Source organism: Poromitra crassiceps (assembly GCF_964638095.1).
Source record: "Poromitra crassiceps genome assembly, chromosome: 13".
NCBI classification, from domain to species: Eukaryota; Metazoa; Chordata; class Actinopteri; order Beryciformes; family Melamphaidae; genus Poromitra; species Poromitra crassiceps.
The window spans coordinates 11,489,199-11,516,779 of record NC_139644.1 but is presented as its reverse complement, the minus strand read 5'-3'; the positions used below and the strand labels follow the sequence as shown (position 1 = coordinate 11,516,779).

At 44.3% G+C, this 27,581-nt stretch overlaps 1 protein-coding gene across 1 annotated transcript; it reads left to right on the top strand.

Annotated features, from left to right (window-relative positions):
- Window positions 1-189: 189 nt before the first annotated feature.
- Window positions 190-19,487, top strand: elac2 (elaC ribonuclease Z 2). Its single transcript, XM_083650177.1, has 24 exons — window positions 190-614; window positions 828-878; window positions 1,003-1,073; window positions 1,931-1,995; window positions 2,109-2,166; window positions 2,273-2,341; window positions 2,481-2,633; window positions 3,547-3,602; window positions 3,702-3,760; window positions 5,912-5,984; window positions 6,072-6,184; window positions 7,088-7,186; window positions 8,508-8,646; window positions 9,825-9,910; window positions 10,876-10,997; window positions 11,205-11,301; window positions 12,387-12,525; window positions 12,714-12,752; window positions 12,887-12,996; window positions 13,470-13,569; window positions 15,318-15,438; window positions 17,597-17,675; window positions 18,474-18,618; window positions 19,049-19,487. Exons 1-24 carry the CDS (start codon window positions 268-270, stop codon window positions 19,283-19,285), a joined length of 2,628 nt encoding a protein of 875 aa, XP_083506303.1. The 5' UTR covers window positions 190-267; the 3' UTR covers window positions 19,286-19,487.
- The last annotated feature ends 8,094 nt before the right edge of the window (window positions 19,488-27,581 follow it).

Sequence of the window (27,581 nt, the reverse complement as noted above, 5' to 3'; positions counted from 1 at the left end):
GCCTCCTTATCTCAATGAACCACTGTGATTGGTTCACAGACTTGTCAAGTGACTCGCACCAATGAGCGATAAGCTCATCGTTACGTCATCATTAGATGCCGGAAGTAAATGTCACATGTGTCAACCTTTAAAGCAGTGGATGTGTATACTGTCATTAGGTAATTTTAATGCATTTTTTTAGAAGAGTGTGGTAATGTTTATCAAAAGAAATATTAGGTGCTTTTGCATGTGATTTGCCCGCGTTGCTTTATTTATTTATAACGCTGGATGTTTATTATGAATAGGGTTAATCTGAGGCTGAAATCCTTTACATTGCTGTTTGTGAAAGGCACACTCGCTGCTCGGCCTCCAGCAGTCGCATGCTGTGATTCTCGCTTTCACCGGACTGTTTTCCAGTTTTTCCGGACAATGGCGACCAGTACCACGCAGAGGGACCCGCTGCAGGAAAGAAAGAAAGCCAGGAAGCAGAATGAGCCGCTGCGGCGCGTCAAGGCCAAAGAGAACAGATACAAGCGCGGGGAGGTGCACGGCCCGTCCACCGTCTACCTGCAGGTGGTCGGTGCAGGGAGCAGGGACAATGCTGCATCACTCTATGTTTTCTCCGAGTTCAACAGGTACACACACACACCAATGACACACACACACTGCAGACGTATTTGATATCATTGCCCCATCCCAACCCTATTCATAATATATATAGGCATACATAATTGTGAACAGTACCAAATTGTTGTTTGAAATTGACAGAACATTGGCTGTATAGGTCTGTATAGTTGACTCATCTTTTTATTTTATTTCCCACTACAACACTGCTGGAAACAAATCAGGTACCTGTTCAACTGTGGCGAAGGAACACAGAGACTCATGCAGGAGCACAAGTAAGCTGCTTTGTCCACACACCACAGTAATACACACACACACACACACACACACACACACACACACACACACACAGATTATCATTCAGAACAGAGAGCTGATATGTGTGTTTTCTCCTGACAGGCTGAAAGCTGCTCGCCTGGACAACATCTTCCTGACCAGAGTGAGCTGGGAGAACGTCGGGGGGTTGTCAGGTCCGCCGCGTCCGTCTGTCTCAAATGGCCCGAGAGTTTTGTTGACAGGAATACACCAGGAGGAGGAGGTGGCCCAGTGGTCAGCTTATCAGTAAAGTGATGTGAATATTATAGACACCAAAATCCTCTGTGTGTGTATGTGTACAGTCCAGTGCTCTACACTTTAGCACTATGTTGACTGATAGGGGGCCACTAGCATCATCCAAAGTAAGAAGACTGACTTAGTGTGTAGTGATAAAAAAGTGGTTAGTTGTTTTCATTATAAGGTCTTAAGATTCATCAATTAAAAAATCAATCAATCATTATCTCAGTATAGATGATGTAGACAGGTAGGCACGTATTCATCTGCTGTGCAGTGATTTTCTAGCTGCACAGTCTCCCATCATCCACCACCTTCACTTTTGGAAACGGGCAAAGTAGTCCCTGGTATTTCGAAACGGTATGTTATTTTTGCATGCTACATTTTATCATAAACTAACTGCCTAACCTATCTGCATATTGTTTAAGATGACTTACCACGTAGCTTTAGAGTTCCTACAAGCTCTAATTTTCTCACTTTTGAGATAATGCTAGTGTTCTACTGTAACTCAACATAGTTTATATGCTAAAGTGTTAGCATGGAGCACTGGAGCCAACGATTTACCAGGGACATATGGATGATGTTGTTGCGTCTATGTTCTCATCATGTAATGGGTAAGTTGACCAATGGGCCAATCTGGCAATCTCTCAAAAAAGCTGGTGTATTCCTTTAACTACTGACTTGTTATGGGCACCTGGTTTATCTTTATTCCTTATTAGAGGTTCACGGTCAAAATGTTTCTACTGTAACTTATCCAGATCTGTGCTTTCTACTGCAGGGATGATTTTAACCCTGAAGGACACCGGCGTTCCTGAGTGTGTTCTCTCTGGACCGCCAAACCTGGTGAGGCGATGATGAACCACACATGTCTGAAATAGGTTCTCGATGTAATTTGCACCCTTTTTAAATCTTCTCTCTCTCTCTCTCTCTCCCCCTGTCTGCCTTTTTTGTTAAAGGAGAACTACTTAAATGCCATCAAGGTGTTTTCTGGACCACTAGAAGACATCAAGCTGTGTATGTTGAATTTGCAATTGCTGAACTGGCATAGATAAATTCATTGTTTTGTGTATTTGGTAGATCTTCCTATGTGATATTTACTGTGCCTATGATACACTCCTAGCGGTAAGACCATACACTGCAGAGAAGTACGCGGATGACACAATGGCGGTTTATCAAGTGCCAATATTTGGTGGGTTTAAACATGCATGCAACTTTTCTCTCATCTTTCCAGCCTTACTGTACATGTTCACTTATATCTGAATCATGATATCCTAGTAAAAGTATTTTGCTTGTTGCCTGACTCTTGTTTCTGTGTTGGTGCTCTGTAGCCCAGTTGGGGGGCGATGGCAGAAAGCTGTCCCCCCGGGCGGGGGGCAGCAGCCCGTCCAGAAGCCCCTCGTCTCACAGGAGAGACCTGTGGAGCCCCGAGGACCAAGAGGAGGGGCGCACTAACAACGGCAGAGAGCGGCCACGCAGTCCAGGTGAAAACTAGGGACACGACAGGAGTTTCAGGCTGATTGACACCAGATTATTTTATTTATTGTAATTATTATTGACACGATACATAAGCGGATTTAGGGCCACGTGATCGGGGCAAAGCAATTTGGTTAAACCCCATGGCACATGTCAGTGCCTAATAGTCTATGCAGGTGCCTGACAATGACAATAAATTGACACTCAAATGTATATGTTATGTTGACAGTTCCCAATGAAATATAGAGGGAACATACAACCATTCAAGACATGTGATAAACATGAAAAAGAAGAGTATACAGTATAAGTAGAAAAACAAAAAATTTCTCTATGGCGCAAACAGACCAAACAAGTAAGGTATGGGCTAGTTCAGAGCCCTCTCTACTAGTCATGTCAATTAGCACTCAACGACGCTAATAAGAGGCAGTGGTAGATGCTCTCATAGATAGAATGGGGTGTGCCGAGAGCCTGAGACATGCAAATACATAGAAGCAACACCCAATAGATAAAAATAATTGTCATAAATAGACTCTATAATAAATAGAAAATGGCAAAATAGGCTACTTCATGTAGGAAAAATAATAAATGTAAAAATCCCATAGTTACAAAAGGGGATTAGAGCATAACTTTTAACTGAAGTTCATCATTTAGGTGATCATTTGCAAAGTGATCAACCAAAAACCTCCTCTCCTTTATAATAGTAAGTCATGGTCCCAGCCTCTAGGTGGCAGAGTGACTTTTTCTATGCCACAGAAGGAAATATCAGGTTTGACGCCATTAAAATGGACTGAGGGCTCATCTGAGAAGAAATAAGCATGCACAAGATGATCTCTTAAATTCCTACTCTATTTATTCACACAAACAGTGGAGGGTCTTTGAAAGTGTGAGATAGTTCATGTCCTCTTTTAAAATATGTTGCAGGTGGAACACAAAAATCAGCAAGAGATGCCTCTTTGGTGGTTGCCTTCATATGCAAGGTAGGTCATCTTAATGTCATCCGCCTTTGTGTTTTACTCATGTTAGAAGAACTCTCACTGATGCTCGTCTTATCGTCTTCTTATCCAACTCTTTTGCAGCTTCACCCTAAGAAAGGAAACTTCCTAGTCGCTCAAGCCAAGGAGCGTGGATTGCCTGTGTAAGTGGATTATAGTGTTTTTCAGCTGATATTAGCCTTTTATTGAAAATCTGATGTGGTCCAGTCAGTGTTGTCCACCTTCAATATGATGGACATGATTCAAGATTCACGATTCACTAGCCACAGCAAGTAATCGGATTACAAATGAGGAATTTGACTTAGGGCAAGTATGCAGCGCAGCGGTCAAATCAATAGTCGAAGACAAAGGAATACAGAAAAAAAAAAAGAAACATTTACGTATTTCTGGTAGAATTGATGAATACAGTGCTACGCTTTTCCACCCTGTCCAGAATACAATTGTGTGGGAAATGATGAATTACGGTTTAACCTTCATTTTAAAATGTACCAATTGTTTTCGTCTTGTAAAACTTTTGCAGATATATATATTTTTTTTTAAAGGGACAGTGCATATTAATGAACAGTACAGACAGTACATGTAAATATGCCAGATTATAGCCCGAAGGCTAGTTTCCGTCTGCAGTCCCTTGGCAGGTTGATGCAACCCAGAAAACAAGCAAAGTGACAGAGAAAACACATACAATACATGGGAAATATACAATCCTAGCAATACAGTACAATTAGTAAAAAGAGAGAAGAGGAAAATTCAATTATTAATGGTGAAAGATAATACAAGTGTGAGCATCCTGCAAGGTCACACATGGTCGCAGGACTGGTTCAGTCTCAGCCACGCTTTTAGATGGCCCTTGAAGGTGACCAGACTGGAGCTTTCCCTTATGGAAGGGGGTAGGCTGTTCCATACCGTGCATCCTCTAAAGGACAGCACATTCTGACCAAACAAGGTTCTTCTAATCTAAGTGGAACCTCACAGTCTCCGTTCGTGACGGCTCTGGTGGATCAAGTCGAGTTGGTATCGAGTATATCAATTGGCTTAAGCAGGCCCGGCGTTAGGGGCGGGCCTGACCGGGCCGGGCCCCCCCATTCAACAAACTGGCCCCCCCATTCAAAACCCCCCCCCCCCTTTTTTTTTTTTTTTTTTTTTTTTGCTAAAAACGTTTTTCCGTTTTTCTGTTTTAAAGTTTAAAACGGAATCTGGCTGTCATTAGGCATTGATTAACTGAATGCTATTGCTAACTGTTACTTTGAACATCCATTTGCAATGATTCTGGCTGGATATTAACTATTGTAAATTTGTCACAATGAATGCAATTTGTGCACAATGTGTAAATACATTTAATATTAATTGTTTAGGCCTAATTATTTGTAAAGTCACAACACATTAGAGATGTGTGTAGTTCTTCATAGATTTAGCCTCTTCATTTTGCTCTCAAATGCACCAGGTTGACGAATTTTACTTTAAAATGTACACAATCCCTCCGGACCCCCCTTGGGTAGCTTGGCCCCCCAAGCTAGGGGCAGGCCCCCTCTGTAACTTGGGTCTGGAGCCGGGCCTGGGCTTAAGGATTGTTGGGCCTGTCATCGACCAGCTGGTCAAGCAGTAGCTCAGATGTGACCGTATCATAGAATGCAGGAACATCATGGCAGCACTATCCGATAAGGAACACCGTATTTGCCTAAAGTTATGTAAATGGAATTTTATTGTTTTCGACACCATTTTAACATGGCTCCTGAAGGAGAGTGTGGAGTCTAGCATAACACCTAAATATTTGAACTCCTTAACAACATTGAGTTCCTCGGTACCTAGGAATACGTTGGAATGTGTAAGAGTTGTAGCTTGCTTCGAGAAAAACATACAAACAGTTTTTTTTGCGTTCAGTAGGAGACAGGACCTGGTGAGCCAGGCCTGCACATGGGTCAAGGCAGTAGAGAGGACACATGCTGCCTCTTCAGGATTTTTGGCCGTGGCAAAGATGACCGTGTCATCGGCATAAAACTGTACATTAACATTGTGACAAAAATCAGGTAAATCATTAATATAAAGAGAGAATAAGATGGGCCCCAGAATTTATCCTTGGGGGACCCCTACTGGACAACCCAGGTATGAGGAGCTGACACCCTCAACCACAGTACACTGTTCACTGTGTGATAGATAAGATTGGAACCATTTGATGGCTTGATCAGAGAAGTTGAAATGGGACAATTTAGTTAACAAGACTTTGTGGTTGACTGTGTCGAACGCCCTTTTTAAATCTAAAAATAATAATAATTGTCAAACTGTTTTTCCCACCACAGTGGCACAGCAGCCATCGGTCCGCTCGTTGCAGCTCTGAAGGATGGGAGAAGTGTCATGTACGAAGGGAAAGAGGTAACCTAAATATGATGCAGCTTCAGAGTGTGTTAGTGTTTAAATTCTCCGTTGTCGTCTGACGTCGTTATTTCTGATGTCCTGCAGATCCGGCCTGAGGAGGTTTGTACTCCGAGTGACCCAGGACCCATCTTCATTGTCGTCGAATGTCCCTCTGAGGACTTCGTCCAAGCCTTATGCTCCAATCAGCAGCTAGGCAGGTAATGTCCCTCTGAGGACTCCGTCCAAGCCGTTTCTCCAATCAGCAGCTAGGCAGGTAATGTCCCTCTGAGGACTCCGTCCAAGCCGTTTCTCCAATCAGCAGCTAGTCAGGTAGGATCCCTCTGAGGACTTCATCCAAGCCGTTTGCTCCAATCAGCAGCTAGGCAGGTAGGATCCCTCTGAGGACTTCATCCAAGCCGTTTGCTCCAATCAGCAGCTAAGCAGGTAGCGTTCCGCTGAGCTCCATCAGACATGCTCCCACTTCTTATGAAGCCAGCAATGCTGTACTGCATTTAATCCGGTTTCTCTCCTGTAACTAAACTAAACTGAAACGTAGACTACTTGTAAAGTAAGCTTTGCGGACACCAACCTTTTGTAAATTAAGTTAGCCTTTTTTACTATTAAAGTACTATTTGTTCTTCGCTGTTAAGTTATCATTTATTTATCCCCATGTTATTGAGAACTAAGGGGGGGAAAATACTTTTGTAAATTCACTGATACTTTGGGAAATATTTATTCAACGCTCAAAGTTGATCTTAGTCTTTGGTGTGAAGAGAATGTATTTTTTTTTATGGCAGAGTCTCTGACAGTTTACATGAAGAAAGTGTGTACCCAGCAGTTCAGCTCCTTAGGAGGTTTCTTTGATACATGTATAGTTCAGTTGTTTCAGTGTTATCGTCACAAATATTTGCATTTGTGATTTTGTTTTCTCAAATTTAATCTTGTTAGTCTTTAATGGGGTTAAGTTATTGCAAACCAACAAAGAAAACGTGTTCATTTATTAAACATTTTCAATGTTAGGTGTCGTCAAACTTTTGATGGCCAGTGAATGTAAAAGTATTTGCTTGTTGAGCTGACTTGGACAGTTCAAGGGTGTTGATGGATGATTTCATCATCTTTAGGCATCAAACTGGAGGGGCGGAGGAGCCAGCTGCCTTAGTGGTCCACATGACTCCAGAGTCCGTCCTGAAAACGGATCAGTACCGACAGTGGATGGAGAGGTACACGCTCACTCATTTTTGAACCACAGACTCAAGATTCAAGATTTTTATTGTCACTCCGTAGTACAAGTAGCTATCACGTGTGAAATTCTTGTGCTGTAGACTCCGTTTACAACATAGTGCAAAATAACAGGGCATATAGGTGCAGGAAAACAAGAGAAACAACAAGCAATAAGGCAGTAAAGTGATAAGACAAGTCAAAGACAGTGACATGTTCACTGCACATAGGTGCAAATGGCATGTACATACTTTAAACATACTTAAACATAATTGACATTCTGTTTGCACAGGTGCAAATAGCATATACCTAATTAAACATACAATTAAACATTAGACATACGTAATGGTAGCAGCTACAGTACAGTACAGCTACTACACTATTTGTGTATGTTAAGGAGTCTCGTGGTCTGCAGGAAGAAACTGTCCCTCAAGCGATTTGTGCGTGCTTTTGGGACCCTGTATCTCCTCCCTGAGGGTAACAGGGAGAACAGGCTGTTGTGGGGATGGTTTGTGTCTTTGATGATCTTCAGGGACCTCCTGAGGCACCTCTGGTTATACAGTTCCTGCAGTTCTGGCAGCTCACATCCTGTTACGTGCTGGGCCGCGCGCCTCACTCTTCTTAGCGCCCTGCGGTCCTCCTCAAAGGTTCCTCATGTCATAGATCTATGGTTTCACTTCTTCATGGGTTTCAGTCACAGAACATTTTTGTTGTGGCTGCCATCTTGTGGAGCGAACACAGCACATCACTTCTTAGTACCTGCTGTAAGTCTATGGAAGGACTGTTCAAACCACGCCCAAGTTTGAACTCTTAACTACTCTTTCATACTTTGTACTACAAACTCAATTTCAAACTTTAAACAGGTTCTAACTTGTATTACTGTATTACTCCTATTCAGCAGTGATACCTTTTGTGCTTTTTGTAAGTTCTCTACTTTTTTCCACCTTTTATAATGGGATCCTATGGAGCCAGCCTCGAGTGTGTGATGTCACAATTCACTCTAGCAGACTTAACACGCTGCACTTTTGACTAAATTCACACATTTTAAAACTGTGACAGTTCACGCAACTTAAACACTACACACATAATTTATATTATACAACAAACCCTTCAGCTACTTCTGCTCTCACTCACATTGTCAGTATTTGATTAATAGTTTTTGAGATATTAACATTCGTTTGACACCAGTGTTCCACTATTCACAATTGCACAGGGCATGTTGTTTCAAATTGGCCCCCAAGATGGCGCCGCAACAGTTGTGTGATGTCAACTGAAATCTATGAATTAATGCCGAGTGTTTCTGTGTCTTGTGTGTTTCTGCAGGTTTCCATCCACAACAGAGCATCTGATCCTCAACGAACAGGTGTGTGCGGTCCACAACGTCAGGAGCCACAAGATTCAAGCTCAGCTCAACATGATTCACCCGGAGATCTTCCCAAAACTCAGGCCTTATAAAACAAAGGTAACAGCAGCTGTGAGACATCATCTGTCCAGCGCACACTAGTCTCGCTAGTTGCCAGACTCTCTCCCTGCAACGGGAGAGAGTCCGGCTGGTAATAGCTCCACTGTGGACTAGCGGGGAAAAAGGCTCAGTTTAATATCTTTACAGCCATCCACTGAAAGTACCATGCAGGCTGGCTTCATTGCACAATCCACATCAATCATTTTCAGCGTGTAGCAACGAGCTAGCGGCTAGCGCTGCTGTTGTTATTGTTTCAAAGGGGCGCAGCAGAGGCATTTGAGATCCACAGATTCAACACGGAGGGAGCGGAAAGGAAATCATATATGGTCGCAGCCGGTCAGTCAGAGCGGGTGGGAGCCAATTGCAGAGCTCGCAGGGAGCAGAATGGGATTTCCATCCGGCACCGACTGAAATGGTCGGCACCAGAGCCGTATAATAGAAGAGTTCCGACATCTCCATTCACTCCAATGGACCAGTTTTCTTCCAGGAAGTAGAAAGTGGAACTCTTAAGTAAAAAAAGCAGCACTGTCGAGTTGCAGCAAAATAGACAGTTTGTGTTGCACTTTGGAAGGGTTTTTCATCCCTTGAATCAAATTGTACATTATCAGCTTTATTTTAGCATGCAAAAGTAGCGCGAGACCCATTCCTGGCTGTTCATTGGCTAATGAGTCTCGCATTTTGGTCCTCCGCTGACGCCACTCTCTTACTAGAGGACACTAGTCGGCACCAATGGGAGAGCGAAGTCCACCAAGCTGCTTCAAGCCAATCAAACTAAGCGCACACTGATGGGGACGTGTCCTACCAAAAGGCTAACATAAGTTCACAGCCTAAGTTCACGTATTTGTATTCTTCATATTCATATCCTTCTCTTTTGTTATATATTGCATGACATTTTGACAATTTTACGCTTATTTCATACTGAATATATGTGACGTGTTTGGTACATTTCCATGTAATGCTCTATTATTCTTTCTATTTTTCATTACTATAGTATAAAGTTTATAGTATAAACGATTCATAATTTGCAGCAGATATTGGTGCATATTTATTTGACACAGAGTTGACTGGAGGGGAAAAAAAGTTTTTCTCACGAAAGGCACAAAATCAAGTGCAGTCCTTAAAGAAAACATACGATATCAAAAACGGACTCTCTTTTTTTTGTGTCTGTCATTCCTCAGGAGACTCCGGCTGTGCTGCATGTCCCCAACGTCAGAGGCGAGTGTCTGCTCAAGTTCCAGCTCAGACCTGTAATGGAGTGGCAAAGGTTAGTTTGTCCTTCAATCCCCCCCCAATTTACCCAACATTACTTTAGAGCTCCGAGGCCCGCCTTGTCACAGAAAACAATCTGCAATGGACCACTGCACTCGCCCACTTTCTCTCTCTTTTTTACCTCGTGGTAAAGTGTCAGGCTGTGTTTTTTCTCTCTCTCTCTTCTCCTTTCCTTCCCCCCCTGCTTCTCTCAAGTCCTGTAGCAGAGCACCAAGGTCACATGTGGAAAGAATCCACTCTTTCCTGCAGTAGTGTTTGTGCAGGCTGGCTACAGAGTTCACCCACAATAGAGCATCATTTCAGATCTAACTAGTATGCATATTGGCACCATGGACAATGGCATCGACCATCGTCGATGGGCCGAGTCCCATTGACCTCTGAGGCTTCTACCTCGCCTCGGACCATCGTGATGTCCATCTGTGGGCTGTCTGAGCGCAAGTGTGGCAAAACAAAAGCAAACGAAAACCTTTGTAGGTAGTAATTACGTATCCAACACAGGATAAATAGCCTCAGCTCTGCTCACAGTTTCAGTTTCAGCACCAGCCCCCTCTGCCTCCCTCTCTCGCCTCCCCCAACACCCCCCTCCCCCCAAAACCCCGCCCCCCGTCAACAACGATTGTGATGTTTCACTGTGGAACCATCGTGATGGCTGTTTGGTTCACATCACATCACATAACCCTAATGCATATGAATTCGCAAAGTAAAAATATGCGAATAATTTTGCACTGTGACCTTTTGGATCTTATATTTGACCTTACAACACTCTGCTCTGTTCTTTTGATCCATTTTATGTAAAGCACTTTGAATTGCTTCTGTGTAGGAAATCTGCTATACAAATAAACTTGCCTTGCTCTCTGTGTGTGTGTGTGTGTGTGTGTGTGTGTGTGTGTGTGTGTGTGTGTGTGTGTGTGTGTGTGTGTGTGTGTGTGTGTGTGTGTGTGTGTGTGTGTCATTCATCAGAGATGCCATCCCCTTCTGTGATGCCGAGGAGTTTGTGAGAGAAGCTTCTGAGGTCCCGAACTTTCTCCAAGAAGTGGACGAGTGCAAGCGGTTTCGCTCCACTGACGCTGAGGTGCTGTCTGGTGAGTTCTGCTCTGGAAGCTGCACCAAGTTTATTTTTATGTATATATTTCTTAGCCTAAAAAACTTTTTTCTTACTTTTTAAGTGGAGGATCCTTCAATGACTTTTTGAATATGAACAAAATGTAAATTCATTCAGGCTGCTTTTTTCTCTTTTTTTTGATTTGCATACTTTACAGATGATAGAATATTTTGTGTTTCTTATGCAGGCCAAGCAGAGAAATACCCAGAGGTGGTTTTCTTAGGAACTGGATCAGCACTTCCCATGAAGATCAGGAACGTCAGCGGCACTTTAGTCAATATCAGGTACAGGGCCTCAGGTGTGCTGATATTCAAGTCCCCATGAAATTAAATATAAGTTAAAACCTAATAAAACATCAGAGATTTTTGAGCAGTCCTGCCCCTCCGCATTACCCCTTCAAATAAAACTGCCTCTTCCTCCATGACTGTTATCCCATTGGTTTAGACTTTTGAATGATCCCTCACTGCGTTAAGCCCCACCCTAACATCCTGTATCATCAGGAAACGCATCAAATCAAGGAAGTAAATATTCTGTTTCATGCGGTCTTAATGTTGCACTAGACAGGATTTATCAGGCAAAGTCACAAAGTGGGATTGCAAGAGAGAACAAGAAGAGCATCCTGTCCCACCTAATTGAGACACTATACATTTGCCGTTTGCCCAAATTATATTATATTTATATTATAAATGATATTCCCTTTTGGGACGGACACTTATACGTCACCCACAAGAAGTGATGAATATAAACTTAAGAGTGAAATCCAAACTGTCTCCGAAACAGAGAAAACAGATATTTTCTTCTCTCATCTCTGGTTTAATTTGGTATAAAGCATCACAGACAATTTAATTATTATGTATGAGAATGCATTTCTCCTTTTGTTGAATGATACCATTATTTAATTTCTAATCAATTATTTGTTAATTAGCCTATTGCAGACAGCCAGCTTCACCTTTAGTTTCTGATTTCTGTGTGGTGCTGATGGACAGCTCATGTTATCATTAAAATGAAAAGTGGTCTGATAGCATCTTATTTGGCCTCCGTACTGTTTATGGTCAGATGTGGGCCGTGAATATTTTTTAGATTTTCAAGTAAGTAAGGCTTTATTTATATAAAACACACAGTTACATAGTGCTTCATGCACAAACAAAAGTAGACAAGCAAATAATACAATATAGTACAGTACAGTGCGAAGTAACCAGACTATAGTACAAGAGCAAAAATACACCGCACAAAAACAGTGGGCCATAAGTCAGAAAAGGTTGTGAGCCATGCTGTTGTACACACGATGTATTCACCTTCATCTGCGTGTTGGTGGATATTTCTACTCTCTAGCGTGTATTTAATAACTTGCTCTGTTCCTTATTTGCAGCCCGACTCAGTCCGTGATGCTGGACTGTGGCGAGGGGACGTTTGGTCAGCTGTGCAGACACTATGGGGACGGTGTGGACGAGGCTCTCTCCAAGCTCTCCACAATCTTCATCTCACACATGCATGCTGACCACCACACAGTAAGCATCTCACACATGCACGCTGACCACCACACAGTAAGCGGCTGGAAATACCAGTAGCTGCACATAAAACACGTTTTGGCCGTGGGCTTAATTGATTAGAAAAACAGCACAAGTCAATAGAAAGTTGAGTTGCTTCTAGCTTAAAACAACCACTTAAATCCTGATATTATTATTTTTTACCCAAGGGTTTGTTGAAGTTGCTGTACCAAAGGGAAAGAGCATTGGTAAGTTCAAAATAAAGTTTATTTTTCAAATACTACTAAGTTGTATCCTTTCTTGTGTGAGTCTGAACATCCCTTGTATCTGAACTCTGCTTTTAAGTGTGACTGACTGAATGTCTCCTGCTTGTGGATCTTAGACTTCTCTTGGGAAGGCGTTCACCCCCATCTACCTGGTGGCTCCAGCCCAGATCATGACCTGGCTCAACCAGTACCATGACCACTGCGAGGAGATCCTCAGCCATGTCAAGTACGTGGACCCAAAATACTTCTTAACACATCAACACAAACATTTCATTGTAATGTTTGTACTCAGGCTGTGGGTGAAACTGTATTAAAGTATTCAAGTGTATTCCATCTTAAAACTTGGTGAAGTATAATTTCCCTTGATGGCAAGGGCCTCAGGTAAAAAGAGATTTTGAGCTGAAAAGTCGGGTTATCGTTGCTATTTTTGCATTGGGGACAGTCCTATCTGCACAATATAACTAACAAGAATGATGAAAAAGGATTGCACTTAAGCATATTTTATCCCCATAGCTGCAGTAAGCTACTGAGCGTTGAGCATTGATCTTAATCTGGTGCTCAAAACATCCCCAGTATTTACAGGAAGAGTTGGAAAAAATGCTGGCTCAGCCTCATCTTCTTAGAGTACCTTTTTGTTGCGTACTCAGCTTTCAAATGACTCATTTTCCACTTAACGGAGTCTTTCATTTTGTTTTTCAGCTTTGTGCCCAACAAATTTCTGTGTGAGGGCGCTGAGGTGGCCAAGTACAAGACGAAGTCATTCATCCAAGCGTTGCTGAAGAAAAACGATCTGGAAAAGGTCTGTAGCTGTATGAACATCACATCAGGCACGGGCGATATGGCCAGAGATTACATTGATATCACTATATAGTTAGTAAGGACATTTTATTTGTATAGCACTTCTCACAGATAGCGCTTTCAGACAGACACGGTTCTGGTTCTGGCTCCGGCTCCGTTCTGGAGTCTCAGAACCTTGGTGCTTTCTGGCGAACCAGCCCGTGTTCACACCAGTTTAAGCGGAACCAAAGTGGGAGGACATTATTCGGTAGTCCTTCTTCAGTTTATTTTTTATTTTTTTAAGTTTATTAATTATTTGGTCTGGCGTTCGAGTGAACCCAGCCTTGGCCCTCTCTTCTGCAAGTTCGGCATATGACTTGCTCTTTCTTGTACTGCTTTCTAGCTTTTCTTGAGATTCGGTAGATGCCCAAATCGCCACTAAACATTTGGTTTCCTCAGGAGACCACTGCAAATTATTTTTCTCTGTGTTGTCACTGCCTTCTTCTCCTTCCTGCTCGTTTTCACAGCCTAGAATGAGACACGCCCACTGATGATGTCACGGTTCCCAAGGAAAACCAACTATTTTTTGGTTCAGCTGAGAACCAACTTTTCAGGTTCCGAACCAATTATTTTTTCGGTCTGAACGCGCAGGCCAGTTCAGATTAGGGTTCTGGAACCGGAACCGGCACGGAGCTTTGCCGGTGTGAAAGCCCTAAGAGAGGACTCATAAAGTGCTGCACAGGTTAAAATACAGAAGAGTCCGTCAATCAATGCAAGTAACGGTAAATTACAAAAGAAAGGACTACAGTCAGTTACAAAAATTCAGTCAACACAAAAGGCTAAACGGAAGCGTATTTAGCTGCTTTTTAAAAATGGCCACAGAATGAGATACAACAGACCTGAGCTTTGCAATGTTTCTAAGGTGGAAGAAAACACATGCGGGACAAGGACTTGATCTGATATAGTGTTGCATTTACCTCAATAACGATAAAAGAAACAATCATTTGTTTGTTTTTCTAACACCAGCGATTTATCGTCTTTTATTTTGAAGGCAAACAATACTTCTCTCTAACCTGATGCTGCCAGGTGGTTTGTTTTCACATAACCATCTGGGAACGAGTCGCTCGGGAAACTTTTTCAAAGGACGGGCACTTTCAAAAAATACCTGGCAGCCAGGTGATTGGATGAACCATCACATCTATCACGGCACGGGCTCACTCTCGCTGTCGTCACACCAAAGCCCGCCCATAGCTGCCTCACAGGACGCTGATTGGTCGTGGTTCGAATTCAAACCAATAGATTGGAGCGTGGCAAGATCGGTTTGTCGTGTGATCATGATCTCATGATCTTGCGCGAATCCAGCTGCCTCGCAACGTTAACTTATCTGTGACTGGCTTGACCCCGTGGATTCTACAACACATTTCTTACTTTGAAGTTTGACTGTTTAACTGAAGCAACATCAATGAAACTGTTTATGCAAAGTTGGCTCCTTGACAAGTATATCTAACGAACAGACCGACATGTAGGAAATTTGGTCGGTTTTGGTAATTTTTCGGCATATCGCCCCGCCCTGCATCACATCATTCAATATTAAAGGGTAAAAAATGTCATCCAGCCTGGTGTTCCTCTCTCTCTGCCTCTCAGTTCCAGACATGCTCAGTGTGTTCCTCTCTCTCTGCCTCTCAGTTCCAGACATGCTCAGTGTGTTCCTCTCTCTCTGCCTCTCAGTTCCAGACATGCTCAGTGTGTTCCTCTCTCTCTGCCTCTCAGTTCCAGACATGCTCAGTGCGTCACTGTAGGAATGCTTACGCCTGCAGCATCACCCACCGCTCTGGCTGGAAGTTGGCCTTCTCTGGTGACACCATGCCCTGCGATGCCTTCGCACACATGGGTTAGTACAGTCACTGTTTCACTCCAGTAGAGATAGATAACAGCAAATATATATATATATATATATATATATATATATATATATATATATATATATATATATATATATATATTCACAGGACAGAGTGAGTTGTTTATAGAACAATAAGCAAAACTGAATAACTGTGTTGACTTAGCCCGAGGTTAAATCCAACATACAGGCGACAAGACCGGCCAGACGGGCTGTGCGTAATGGATCCATGTCGCAGCTTAATTGAACTGCTGCGCTCCCGCAGACACGCAAACAGAAAACATGCTGTGTGTTGGATGATCAAAAGGTGCACCAAAAAACACGGCTAGAATCCATTTTCTCCAGAACAGATTAGAAACAGTGACATTATTAGGGATGTTCATTTTGAAAAATTTCCATAATCGAAAATCGGGAAAATTAACGATTGATTATCGATAGCGTAATAATAATAATAATAATATATATATATATATATATATATATATATATATATATATATATATATATTTTTTTTTTTTTTTTGGTCTGGTAATAACGTTGCGCGTTCTCGGCCAGCTATATTGGCGATGCCGCTGTGTCGTAAGAATATCAGACACTAGCGCTGTGGCCAGGTAAACAAACATGTTACATGTCAGGTTACATGATGTAAGGCAATCGGCGTCTTCCAGCTGAGCTGACAGCACAAGAGTCAAATCAACAGGCCTGAGCCTCACTGAGGTCCGCAGACCGCTGGGTGCGTTTGTTTGTGTCCCCAGGGCATGCCGGTGTGAATTCCCCATGTTTAAAACTGTTTTGTTGGCACAAAGGCCCGTGCCCAGCCAGAAAACTAGAGACTATATGAAGCTCCACCTCACGTTAGTCGGCTGTGCAATAGAGTGGGGCGAGGAGGAACGAATTCCACCCAAACCTAGTCCGCAAAAAAAAAAAAAAAATTATATATATATATATATATATATATATATATATATATATATATACTGTGTGTATATATATATATATATATATATATATATATATATATATATATATATATATATATAATAATCAATCAAAATTCCACATGATCGATTCAATTCCTTAACGATCAATTACATTCTATGCCCACTTACCAATTCATTTATATTTCTCATAACCACAGCATCCTGCTAGGGGGAAGAAGCTGGTATGGACGGAGGAGAAGTACAGTACGGTAGTTTAAACTCGTCACTCTGGAGTTATTCTGCGGTGTTCTTGCAAACAGAGTAGTGAAGATGTCGTCTAAATGAATGACTGTAAAACGGTTTACACAGTTTTCTGATATATAAATACTACTGATTTTGTAATGCTGGTTGAAAATCGGCGGAGTGTTCCTTTAAGAGCATCTGGACCAAAGCTGCACTATTTGTCTTTCCCTGCATAATTTATCAGATATTTCTTAATGCTTCTCAGATCACTATCATAGCTGGCAGGCTCTTGGGATGGTTCTTCTTATGGGATCCGCTTCATTGACTCTTTAAATTGCTTGACTGGATACTGTCCAAGCAAAGCCTCGCAGAGACAGCGAGTATATCCTGTTCATTATCGATGGCTCAGCTCACCAGACAAACAGGGCGGTGCCCATTCGTGATACCGTCCAATACCTTACCTGATTGCTTATACATGTAGCTTATTTATACATGTAAATAACTGTGCAATACCTGACCGAATTGTTTATACATGTAGCTTATTTATATTATTTTACACGTAAAGAACTGTATTAATAACTGCCTATAACAATAACTGCCTATAACTGTATATATATATCCATATATACTGTACATATATCCCTTTCATACACACACTTTCAAAATAGACGCTCTTTCATACACTTATTATTATTGCACTGTATATAGCAGGTAATGTTTAATTATCCTTTGTGATTCTTGTCAGTTTTAGCCTGAGCCTACTTTTTCTTTTGTGTGAGAGAGAGTACATTGAGAGTTAAGCGAACCGGAGCCAATTTCCTTGTATGTGTCCATACTGTACTTGGCCAATAAAGCTGATTCTGATTCGGTGATAACACAGACTACCCGATTGATTTCCTGTGGGGTGAGGAAGAGGCGTCACTCTGCGCTGCAGTTGTGCGGCTCAAGTTTTTAAATTGTTTTTTTTTTTCCTTCCATTTTTTAAGGAAAGAGTGCAACCTTACTGATCCACGAGGCGACGCTGGAAGACGGACTGGAGGAAGAGGCCGAGGAGAAAAGGCACAGGTGAGTGAATATCATGACATCACATATCCCCCTTTATGGAAATGACTCAAAATGACTACCGGTACTCCAAACAAGGAAAGATCAAGCTCCATCTACCGCTGACAAAGCAATGCAGTTTCTTTGTGCTTCTGAGATTGCAGGTGCTTTTGAGCACATTGTTGTTTTCTGCATTCTACACAGAAATTGCCATTGATTTTTGCAAAGAAAATGCATGGAAGCAGAGTGAGCATCTGCCCTTTCACCAACATCCTTCCTTTCTCTAGAAAAAAATATCCCTTTTGAAATGGAATCAAAAGTGCATTTCCCTCTGAGAAATGCATCTACAGGACTCCAAAAAAGTCACTTTGTTATTGCAAAGAAAAAAGAACAAATGTAAGGAGGCAGAGTGAGCGTCTGTCTTTTCACCAGCATCTTTTCTTTCTTCAGAAAAAATATCCTGGTTGAAATTGAATCAAAAGTACATTTCCCTCTTGAGAGATGCATCTACAGGACTCCTAAACGTAACTTTGTTGTTGCACTTCCTTGTGTTTCACCATGGGATGAAGTCTAGTGATGCAAGTGGTAGGCCTATAATTAGTCTCTCAAGACAGACGTGTCGGCTCACGTAAAAAACGCTCCCAGCTACCCGTCTGTACTTCGGAGGTCGAGAGACTAGCCTATAATAGAACTTGTTGGTCGAGAGACTAGCCTATAATAGAACTTGTTGGTCGAGAGACTAGCCTATAATAGAACTTGTTGGTCGAGAGACTAGCCTATAATAGAACTTGTTGACTCTGTGCTCGTTTTCCATCCTGATAGCACGACCTCCCAGGCCATCGGCATTGGCATGAAGATGAACGCTGAGTTCATCATGCTCAACCACTTCAGCCAGCGTTATGCCAAGATTCCTCTGTTCAGCCAAGACTTCAACGAGCGAGTGGGAATATCCTTTGACCACATGAGAGTAAGTGACACTCTTCAACTTCAAGTATCTCTATTCAGTGATGTTTGTTCGTTAGGTTGTGAGTCTTCTTCTTCTTCTTCTGTGGTGTTTAATGGCAGTTGGCACCCTTTATGTTGCATTACCGCCTCCTTCTGGATTTATCCATCCACTGGTTCCCTACATTCTGTCCCTAGGGCTTAGAGTTAGGATGAATGTATAGATCAACATACTTTATGCAACATCTCTGGAGTGGTTTAAAATGAGTTTTAATGACTTCAACCTAAGTGTATGTATTAACTTCCAACTTCAATGTCATACACTTCATTCTTTGAATTCCACACTGGTGTGACATTGCGTACAGACAGACGTTCAGCGGTATTCCCTTGCAGTGCTTCTGACTTTCCTGCCAGTCTTACCATTGACCCTTTTCTCCTCTTCCCTCTCCTCTCAGATCCGGTTCGGAGACTTCCGGGTCCTCCCCAGGCTGATCCCCGCGCTCAAAGCCCTGTTCGCCGAAGTGATCGGGGAGATGGAGGAGAGAAGAGAGAGGAGGGAGCTAAGACTTATGAAAGGAGGCGCCGGCGAAGTCAACAGCGACCCGAAGACGACCGGCCGAGGCGCCAAGCGAGACCAGGAGGACGACGCTGAGGCACCCGGCGTGGAAACCAAGAGACTGAAAGCCAGCTGAAGGTCCCAGGCTCCTATAGTGCTGGATGAAAACACAAACTCAAGAGAATCAGACTTCTACTACGTGCATCAGGAGTCCTTTCATTTAAATTAAGACCTACTTGAACAAAACAGGTGGCCTGTAAGAGATTTTTATTTGGCTTGTATTGCTGTGTACATAGAGCAAAGCTATGATTTTTTTTCCCCTCCCCCATTCAGCAGAATAAAGCAACCCCCCACAGTCTTTAGCTTGATAGCCATGTTCTTGTGAATTTGTTAAGGTCCCATTTCATGTAAAACATGATTTCCCTTGCGTCTTTGATTATAAGGGCGTGCTAATTTAAACATCATGGAAGCCTCAAAACACATGGTCCCCAGATAAATCCTCACCAGCCACGGAAGGAAAACATGCCTCCTAATGAGCCGGTTTCACTTCCGTAACTTTGTGACATCACAGAGTAACACTCGTTTCATTTCCCCGCTTACAGCGCCGTCCCCCCGCCAACTGGATGCAGAAGACCAAACCTCGTCCGTAGCATGGGAAAATGTCCAGAAAACAACTGCACCAAAGATGCATCTATCCTGTTAGATCATCTTTATCAGAAGTCCCACGCCCTGAAAACGGCGCCTAGTTAATGAGGAGAGAGACAGAGTCCCACAGAGGCAAGTCTTCCTCAGTTTTGAAGATAGACATCTTCTAACCTTATGAGCTGAAAGCCCTGCTGGGCCTTGCAGGCATCACACTGGGTGCAAAAATGCTGTGTTAATGATGGCTGCTGGAATCCTTCTCCCATCTCTGAACCCCATGGACCGCTAAGAGCATTTACTGTAAAAGCACAGTAAGTTACCGCAGCCGTGTTGAAATGTCTCACCAGTCCACATGGGGGCTGCAATGAGCCATCTGAGCTTCTATCAGCCAGTGAATGGGGCCACAGGCTAGAGGAAAAATCATCCAACATGGTAATGCTTTAAGATCTTTAGTTATTTTTGCCACTTGGAGGGAGTGGTAACCCTGAAAATCTCCTCTGCCCACAGCAACAATGAATTTAAAACGTTAGCAAGTTAGTCTAATAATAGTTAAAAATGACAATTGGGAATTAAGGGGGGGAAATTATGTGAATTAATACAAGGTCAATGACTATAGAAGCAAATAAAATAAAATAGATACACTTTTAGTCATTCAAGCAAGCAAACACTATTGTACACAAGGACAATAGGACATACACACAGAAACCAAGCGATGGCATCTCCCATAAAGCACACGTCTGACATATCCTCTCTACTTTAGAGACTCGTGCCGGCAGAATACCTGCAAAGGAGCAAAATGTAGGAGCAGCACTACCAGACCCTTAAACGGGGTTCGTACGCAGCGCAATTGAAGTGGTTTTTCTCAAGCTCCTCACTGGAGTCTTCCACTTTCTTGCAGAGGTCGTAGTAGTCAGTCTGTAGTCCTCGTGCCATCTTCCTCCAGGAGAGCCTTATTGTGCTGTCTGAGCCATCTGCTTCTCCTTCTGCCCCTTAGCAGATGAGCAAAGCCAGATACAGTAACTGAGAAGACAGTTGAACTCAGGTGCATCCTTATTCTGAATGTGGAGAGAATATACACAAACGAGTTACATTCACTTACCCAGTATTTCCAATAACCATTTTGAGCTCAAAGTCAGAAATGACCTTGGCAATGGCTTTATCGAGGTCTTTCTGACTGTATTTCATAGGGGTGGGAATCACCAGATGCCCACGATACGATACTAAAACGATACTTGAGTCACGATACGATAGTATTGCGATATATTGAATATTGCGATATTTTGATATATTGTCACAACTAACTCCTCTTTTCCTACCTTTTTTCTTTACCTCACCGGAAGTAAAACATGCAGTGTTTTTTTTTTGCTACATTATTAAGCTTCTCTGGACTCAATACGCTACTGCAGGCACGGACTGCACCATCGGGCGCTTCGGGCAGATGCCCGGTGGCATGGCCTGCACATTTTTTTTTTTTTTTTAATCGATACAATATCGTCAGGGAAAATATCACGATATTATGGTGTATCGATTTTTCCCCCCACCCCTAGTATTTCAGCACTTTGATAGCATCCTTGGTGTTTGCCAACCATACTTCAATAGCATCCTTGGTGTTTGCCAACCATACTTCAATAGCATCCTTTGTGTTTGCCAGCTGGGGGACAGGAGAGACCAGACACTGCAGCACTGGAGGATTCCGCATGAGAGGAGTTACAAGCTAAATAAGGCAAGTCAGAAATCCAGTTAGCATAACTCCAATATGTATCAGATGTCAGTCAATGTGTCAGCACAAGAGTGACTGGGGAATCGCACTGGTTGCATTTGCGTTGCGTTGTGGCTGTGCTCCGCCAACACTAACCGGCTGCGTGCAGAGCACGTCACGGCTCTGCTCCGGCAGACAGCTAGAGTGACTCCGCGGTGAAATTGCGCGAGACAATTTGTATGTGCGATAAATACAACGACAAACAGGCAGAACATCATTGTTCCCAACTGGAGAAGCAGAGGAGGGGTGGACTTGCTTGGTGTTGTCAAGGATGCGTCGTGTCATATATTATTTTGTGGTTTTCCACTTCAATGATGAACTTTTCCTCATACATCTTTGTCCTCTGGCTTGATATTGAATGCTGTAAACACCTCTGCCCTGTTGATTTCTTGCCTGGCTCCGCCCAACTTGCTGCAGCTTTGCTCCGTCATCCGTGAAAAATAGAAGCCTTGCGTATCTTTTTCGGAGAGCTCCGGATCATCTAGGCTGGGACGGAGTAGACACGCAACGCAGCGGAGTAGGTGGGAGTTGACACAATGATTAGAGTGGAAACGTATCGGCTCCGAAGCCGTACCGCAGCGCAGACGGACCGAACACGGACCTAGTGGAATGTGGCCGTGACTTACTGGTGCTGAAGCATGATCAGATGGAGCGTTGTGTGCCATCCGTCCACTGTCTCTCCTGCCATCTGAGGAGCTGCTGGCTGCTCTTCTGCCATCTGAGAAAAACACCCACATCACGTTAACGTGAATGATTGATTTGAGCAGAATTCAAAATCTAAATTGAACGAACCAACAGAATTAAAACACCGTTCTGTTAACATTTAAGCGAGCACAATTGAAATTGGCTAACCCGGCAAACATGATGTTAATCCGGCTTTTTTAAAACATTCCGTTGTCACAGAAAGTGTTGAAACCCGGTTTGGGAACATCGGCAAAGGTGCAACATTCAAGTCCCACACAGTCCAGTTAAGATATATTTAATGGTTTAAAAACAATAGGCAAGGTGTGTGTATGATACAGCTACTGTATGTGGTTATTTGTGGTTCTGAGATAAGAAAAGGGAAATGATACTACATAACTGGACAGTCACCTGATCAGGTTCAACACAGCTCAAACACTACTTATCAAAAGACACAGTGTTCAGTCTCTAGCATTCTACAAGAAACACCAACCACTGCATCCAACATGATCAGGTATCACGAATGTGCATGGATTTAGGTTTGACTATTATTATTATTAACATTCAACACAACCCAAAAGGTTAAGAAAGAAAGAAACTCAACAAGAAATTGCTCTGCATTGTGGGTGTTTCACAGTGGACTATATAGTGAATCAAATTAACAGTCGAGAATTCAGACACTAGTACAAACACACAACATTATATAATCCACTATTTCTGTAATAGGGACCGGTTTGGAACAGGGCTAATGGCACAAGTCACTGCACCACTATCAAGCAAATGACACTACAAAATCCTTGAAACAAGTTGATTTGCAGTGGAAACAACTGAAATTCTCAAACGCACTCAAAAGTTTTTTTTGCAGTGTGGCCAAACGCTCAGGAAACCGTTGGGTGCAGTTCAGCACGTACTGTTTGGCCTCATGATGTCTGTGCTTCTGCGTCTGTGCTTCAGTCCAGTGAGAGCTGACCTTTTGATTTCAGAGCCTTGACCTTTCAGTTGCAGAGAAGACTTTGCCCCGTTTCTTTCGCTTAACGGTCTCCAGCGCTGTTCTCAGACTGACACCAAGTTGACACAGCTGTTTCACACCACTGAACCCCCAGAGCAAAAATGATTTCTCTGGATGGACGCGTATCACATCACCAGTTGGACTTAAGGTCTTCTCAGGCCAAGATGCAAACAATTTGTGCGAATAAATCACACGTCAAAAAAAAACATATCTCTCTATGAGCCTATCCACAGATTCCACACTAAAACAGAAACTTGTGTATTTCGGATCTGCATCACAAACCCCCCCGCCCCCCTCTCTCTCCTGCTGGCCCCTCTCTCTGTTCCCTCACCCCGGGACACGGTGCTGAGGCAGCCACCCACGGCGCACCACAGCCGGCTCAGCAAGGCGAGTACGGAGGCCCTGTCCAGTGCGATACGGCTACCATTCCCCGACCTGCTGCCATCTGCCCGCTCCGGTCCACATCACTGCTGCTGCCGATCAGCCACTGCTGTCTTGTCACCTGTCATGTTGTAATCTGGATACAGGAGAGGACGCGTATTTGTCTCGCACAAACTTATTAATAAAACACATCGGACTCTACGCGTGCAATGTTTCTGTGCCCAACGATTCTTTTCAGATCACGGATTAAAAAAACGCATATGGGAAAGAAAAAAAAAAACAGGCTGTGTGTGCAAAGATCTTGATATTTGGCCACAGGATCCAAACCAATAGTGGTCAGCATGTCTCCTTCTACCACCTCCATGTAGGAAAACAATGTCTCCTCCTACCACCCTCCATGTAGGAAAACAATGCACTGCACTTTTCTTTGCTTTTAGCGAGACCGTTAATTCAAATAAGCGGGCCTGAAAGCTACTGGCAGGCCTGGGACGCTTCAGAGTTTCAGAGCAGAGAATACTGCTAATTTCTCCCCACACAATTTTGAAACTTAATTATGCCGACATTTTTAATCATTCAAAATTGGTTGGGTGGTTAATAACACATTCAAATTCAAAACACACATTTATTTTTTGCTTTACAGGGACTTTAAATGTTGAATGCATCAGCAATATCCAGAGGATTCCCCTCTCTGTATTTGAAATGCGTGGTTGAACTCTGAAGTAAATGTGAGCTTTCTAAGATTAGCGGGGTGGTGGTGGAGGAGACGGAGAATAACCTTCAACAGAACAAGTGTTGAGGCAAAATGGCCGCACAGCACCAGAGGCTTCCTCCTCCTGTGCACCGATTGCTGGCCTGCGTTCTCTTCCATCTGACTTGAGCGGCGGATTAACTGAAGTAGATTTTAGGGGTCAAGCACCCCGTGTCGATGAGTTTAACAGCAGGCTGTCCGCCCTCGGGTGGCGAGTCCCCGGTAAAAAAAAAAAAAACTTTCCATCCTTTTGCCTGGTGTTTCCTATTGTTTCTGCCTGCTTCTTCCATTGCAGGTATTTGTGGATATGGGTCAGGCCCTCCAGGGATTCTTTCTAAATTCAGGCTAATAAAAGTAAGAAGCCTCGCCACCACCCCTGCATTCACTATTCAGTGCCAAATATAGCCGCCAATGAAGAATATCATTAAAATCAAACATCGTCAAACAGGCAGGCACCTGTGTTGCTCCTGCTGTCATGATCTTGTGTGGAATGATGAGAGATGGATCTAAACAGATTAAGGTGGGAGTGTGTGTGTGTGTGTGTGTATACAGTATGGGAGTAAGTAAGTAGGCTAAGTAAAGTGTATTTATATAGCACCTTTCACAGAGCAAAATCATAAAGTGCTTCACATGAGAAGAAATGGTTAGTAATCAAATAGTAAGAAACAATAACACAAAACCAATACAAGACACAGTAGGTTAGACAAAGGCCAGTCTGAACAGATGAGTCTTTAGCTGCTTTAGTGTCAACAGAGACAGTCCAGTGGAAGGGCGTTCCACAGTTTAGGTGCCACAATGTCAAAGGCTCCATCGCCTTTTGTTTTGAGCCTAGAGTGAGGGACAACCAGCCTGGTCAGAAGACCTGGGTGACCTGCAGTGAGGGACAACCAGCCTGGTCAGAAGACCTGGGTGACCTGCTGGTAATGTAGGGATGCAGTCATTTGTATGTACACAGGTACCTGACCATGCAGGGCTCTACTGTATATGTGATTTAAATTGAATCCTAAACTTGATGGGAAGCCAATGTAAGGATTGTGAGCTAAGAGGGGTGTGATGTCAGACGTCTTGCTGGACCTGGTCAACAGCCTTGCAGCAGCGTTGTGCGTCATTTGTAGACGGTCCAGGCATGACTCGCTGAGGCATGTGAAGAGGGAATTACAGTAGTCCAGGCAGGATGATATCAAGACATGAAGAGCCATCTCCAACTCAGCTTGTGACAGTGACACAAGCCTACAGAGTGTGGTAATGTTCCGAAGATGTAAAAAAGAAGAGCAGCCTCCTCTGCCTGAATCCTTCGCCTCAGTCCAAAGTCAATTATGCAGCACGCTCACCTCTCTTCATGTTTGCTGCCTGGCTGCTGATTCAGAGAGCAGGACGCCTCTCCTCCTCTGGCAGGAAGCAAAGTGTGAGGTAATCTGAGCGGACTCGTGTGAAAAAGGGATGGCTGGGGAGAGGCACCGGGAGTCACAGTCCCGGCCGGCGCGCCACTGTCGCCCGGACAGGCCGGTAATTGTGGTCACCCCGATCCATCCCCGGCGACTTGACCAGGATCCCCCACGTCACTGTCAATCAGCCATCACCTCGCATCAGCATCTTCATCCCGTATGCCCCGCCCCCTTTATCCTCCTGTGTAACCTGCTCTTTCCTGCAGCCTCCAAGCCCAGAGGCTACAAACACCACAGCCTCTCCTGCAGCCTCCAAGCCCAGAGGCTACAAACACCACAGCCTCTCCTGCAGCCTCCAAGCCCAGAGGCTACAAACACCACAGCCTCTCCTGCAGCCTCCAAGCCCAGAGGCTACAAACACCACAGCCTCTCCTGCAGCCTCCAAGCCCAGAGGCTACAAACACCACAGCCTCTCCTGCAGCCTCCAAGCCCAGAGGCTACAAACACCACAGCCCCTCCTGCAGCCTCCAAGCCCAGAGGCTACAAACACCACAGCCTCTGCTGCAGCCTCCAGTCCCAGAGGCTACAAACACTGCAGCCTCTGCTGCAGCCTCCAGTCCCAGAGGCTACAAACACCACAGCCTCTGCTGCAGCCTCCAGTCCCAGAGGCTACAAACACCACAGCCTCTCCTGCAGCCTCCAGGCTCAGAGGCTACAAACACCACAGCCTCTCCTGCAGCCTCCAGGCCCAGAGGCTACAAACACCACAGCCTCTCCTGCAGCCTCCAAGCCCAGAGGCTACAAACACCACAGCCTCTCCTGCAGCCTCCAAGCCCAGAGGCTACAAACACCACAGCCTCTCCTGCAGCCTCCAGGCTCAGAGGCTACAAACACCACGGCCTCTGCTGCAGCCTCCAAGCCCAGAGGCTACAAACACCACAGCCTCTCCTGCAGCCTCCAAGCCCAGAGGCTACAAACACCACAGCCTCTCCTGCAGCCTCCAGGCTCAGAGGCTACAAACACCACGGCCTCTGCTGCAGCCTCCAAGCCCAGAGGCTACAAACACCACAGCCTCTCCTGCAGCCTCCAAGCCCAGAGGCTACAAACACCACAGCCTCTCCTGCAGCCTCCAGGCCCAGAGGCCACAAACACCACAGCCTCTCCTGCAGCCTCCAGGCCCAGAGGCCACAAACACCACAGCCTCTCCTGCAGCCTCCAGGCCCAGAGGCCACAAACGCCACAGCCTCTGCTGCAGCCTCCAAGCCCAGAGGCTACAAACACCACAGCCTCTGCTGCAGCCTCCAGGCCCAGAGGCTACAAACACCACAGCCTCTGCTGCAGCCTCCAGGCCCAGAGGCTACAAACACCACAGCCTCTGCTGCAGCCTCCAGGCCCAGAGGCTACAAACACCACAGCCTCTACTGCAGCCTCCAAGCCCAGAGGCTACAAACACCACAGCCTCTGCTGCAGCCTCCAAGCCCAGAGGCTACAAACACCACAGCCTCTGCTGCAGCCTCCAGGCCCAGAGGCTACAAACACCACAGCCTCTGCTGCAACCTCCAGGCCCAGAGGCTACAAACACCACAGCCTCTGCTGCAGCCTCCAAGCCCAGAGGCTACAAACACCACAGCCTCTGTTGCAGCCTCCAAGCCCAGAGGCTACAAACACCACAGCCTCTCCTGCAGCCTCCAGGCCCAGAGGCTACAAACACCACAGCCTCTCCTGCAGCCTCCAGGCCCAGAGGCTACAAACACCACAGCCTCTCCTGCAGCCTCCAGGCCCAGAGGCTACAAACACCACAGCCTCTCCTGCAGCCTCCAGGCCCAG

What these genes read in the sequence shown, in the direction of transcription:
- elac2 (XM_083650177.1), top strand. Translation starts at nt 268, where the DNA reads ATGTTTATTATGAATAGGGTTAATCTGAGGCTGAAATCCTTTACATTG. An exon ending in TCAGGCCTTATAAAACAAAG is followed by an intron (nt 8,647 to 9,824) that starts GTAACAGCAGCT and finishes GTCATTCCTCAG; the next exon opens with GAGACTCCGGCTGTGCTGCA. An exon ending in TATCCTTTGACCACATGAGA is followed by an intron (nt 18,619 to 19,048) that starts GTAAGTGACACT and finishes CTCTCCTCTCAG; the next exon opens with ATCCGGTTCGGAGACTTCCG.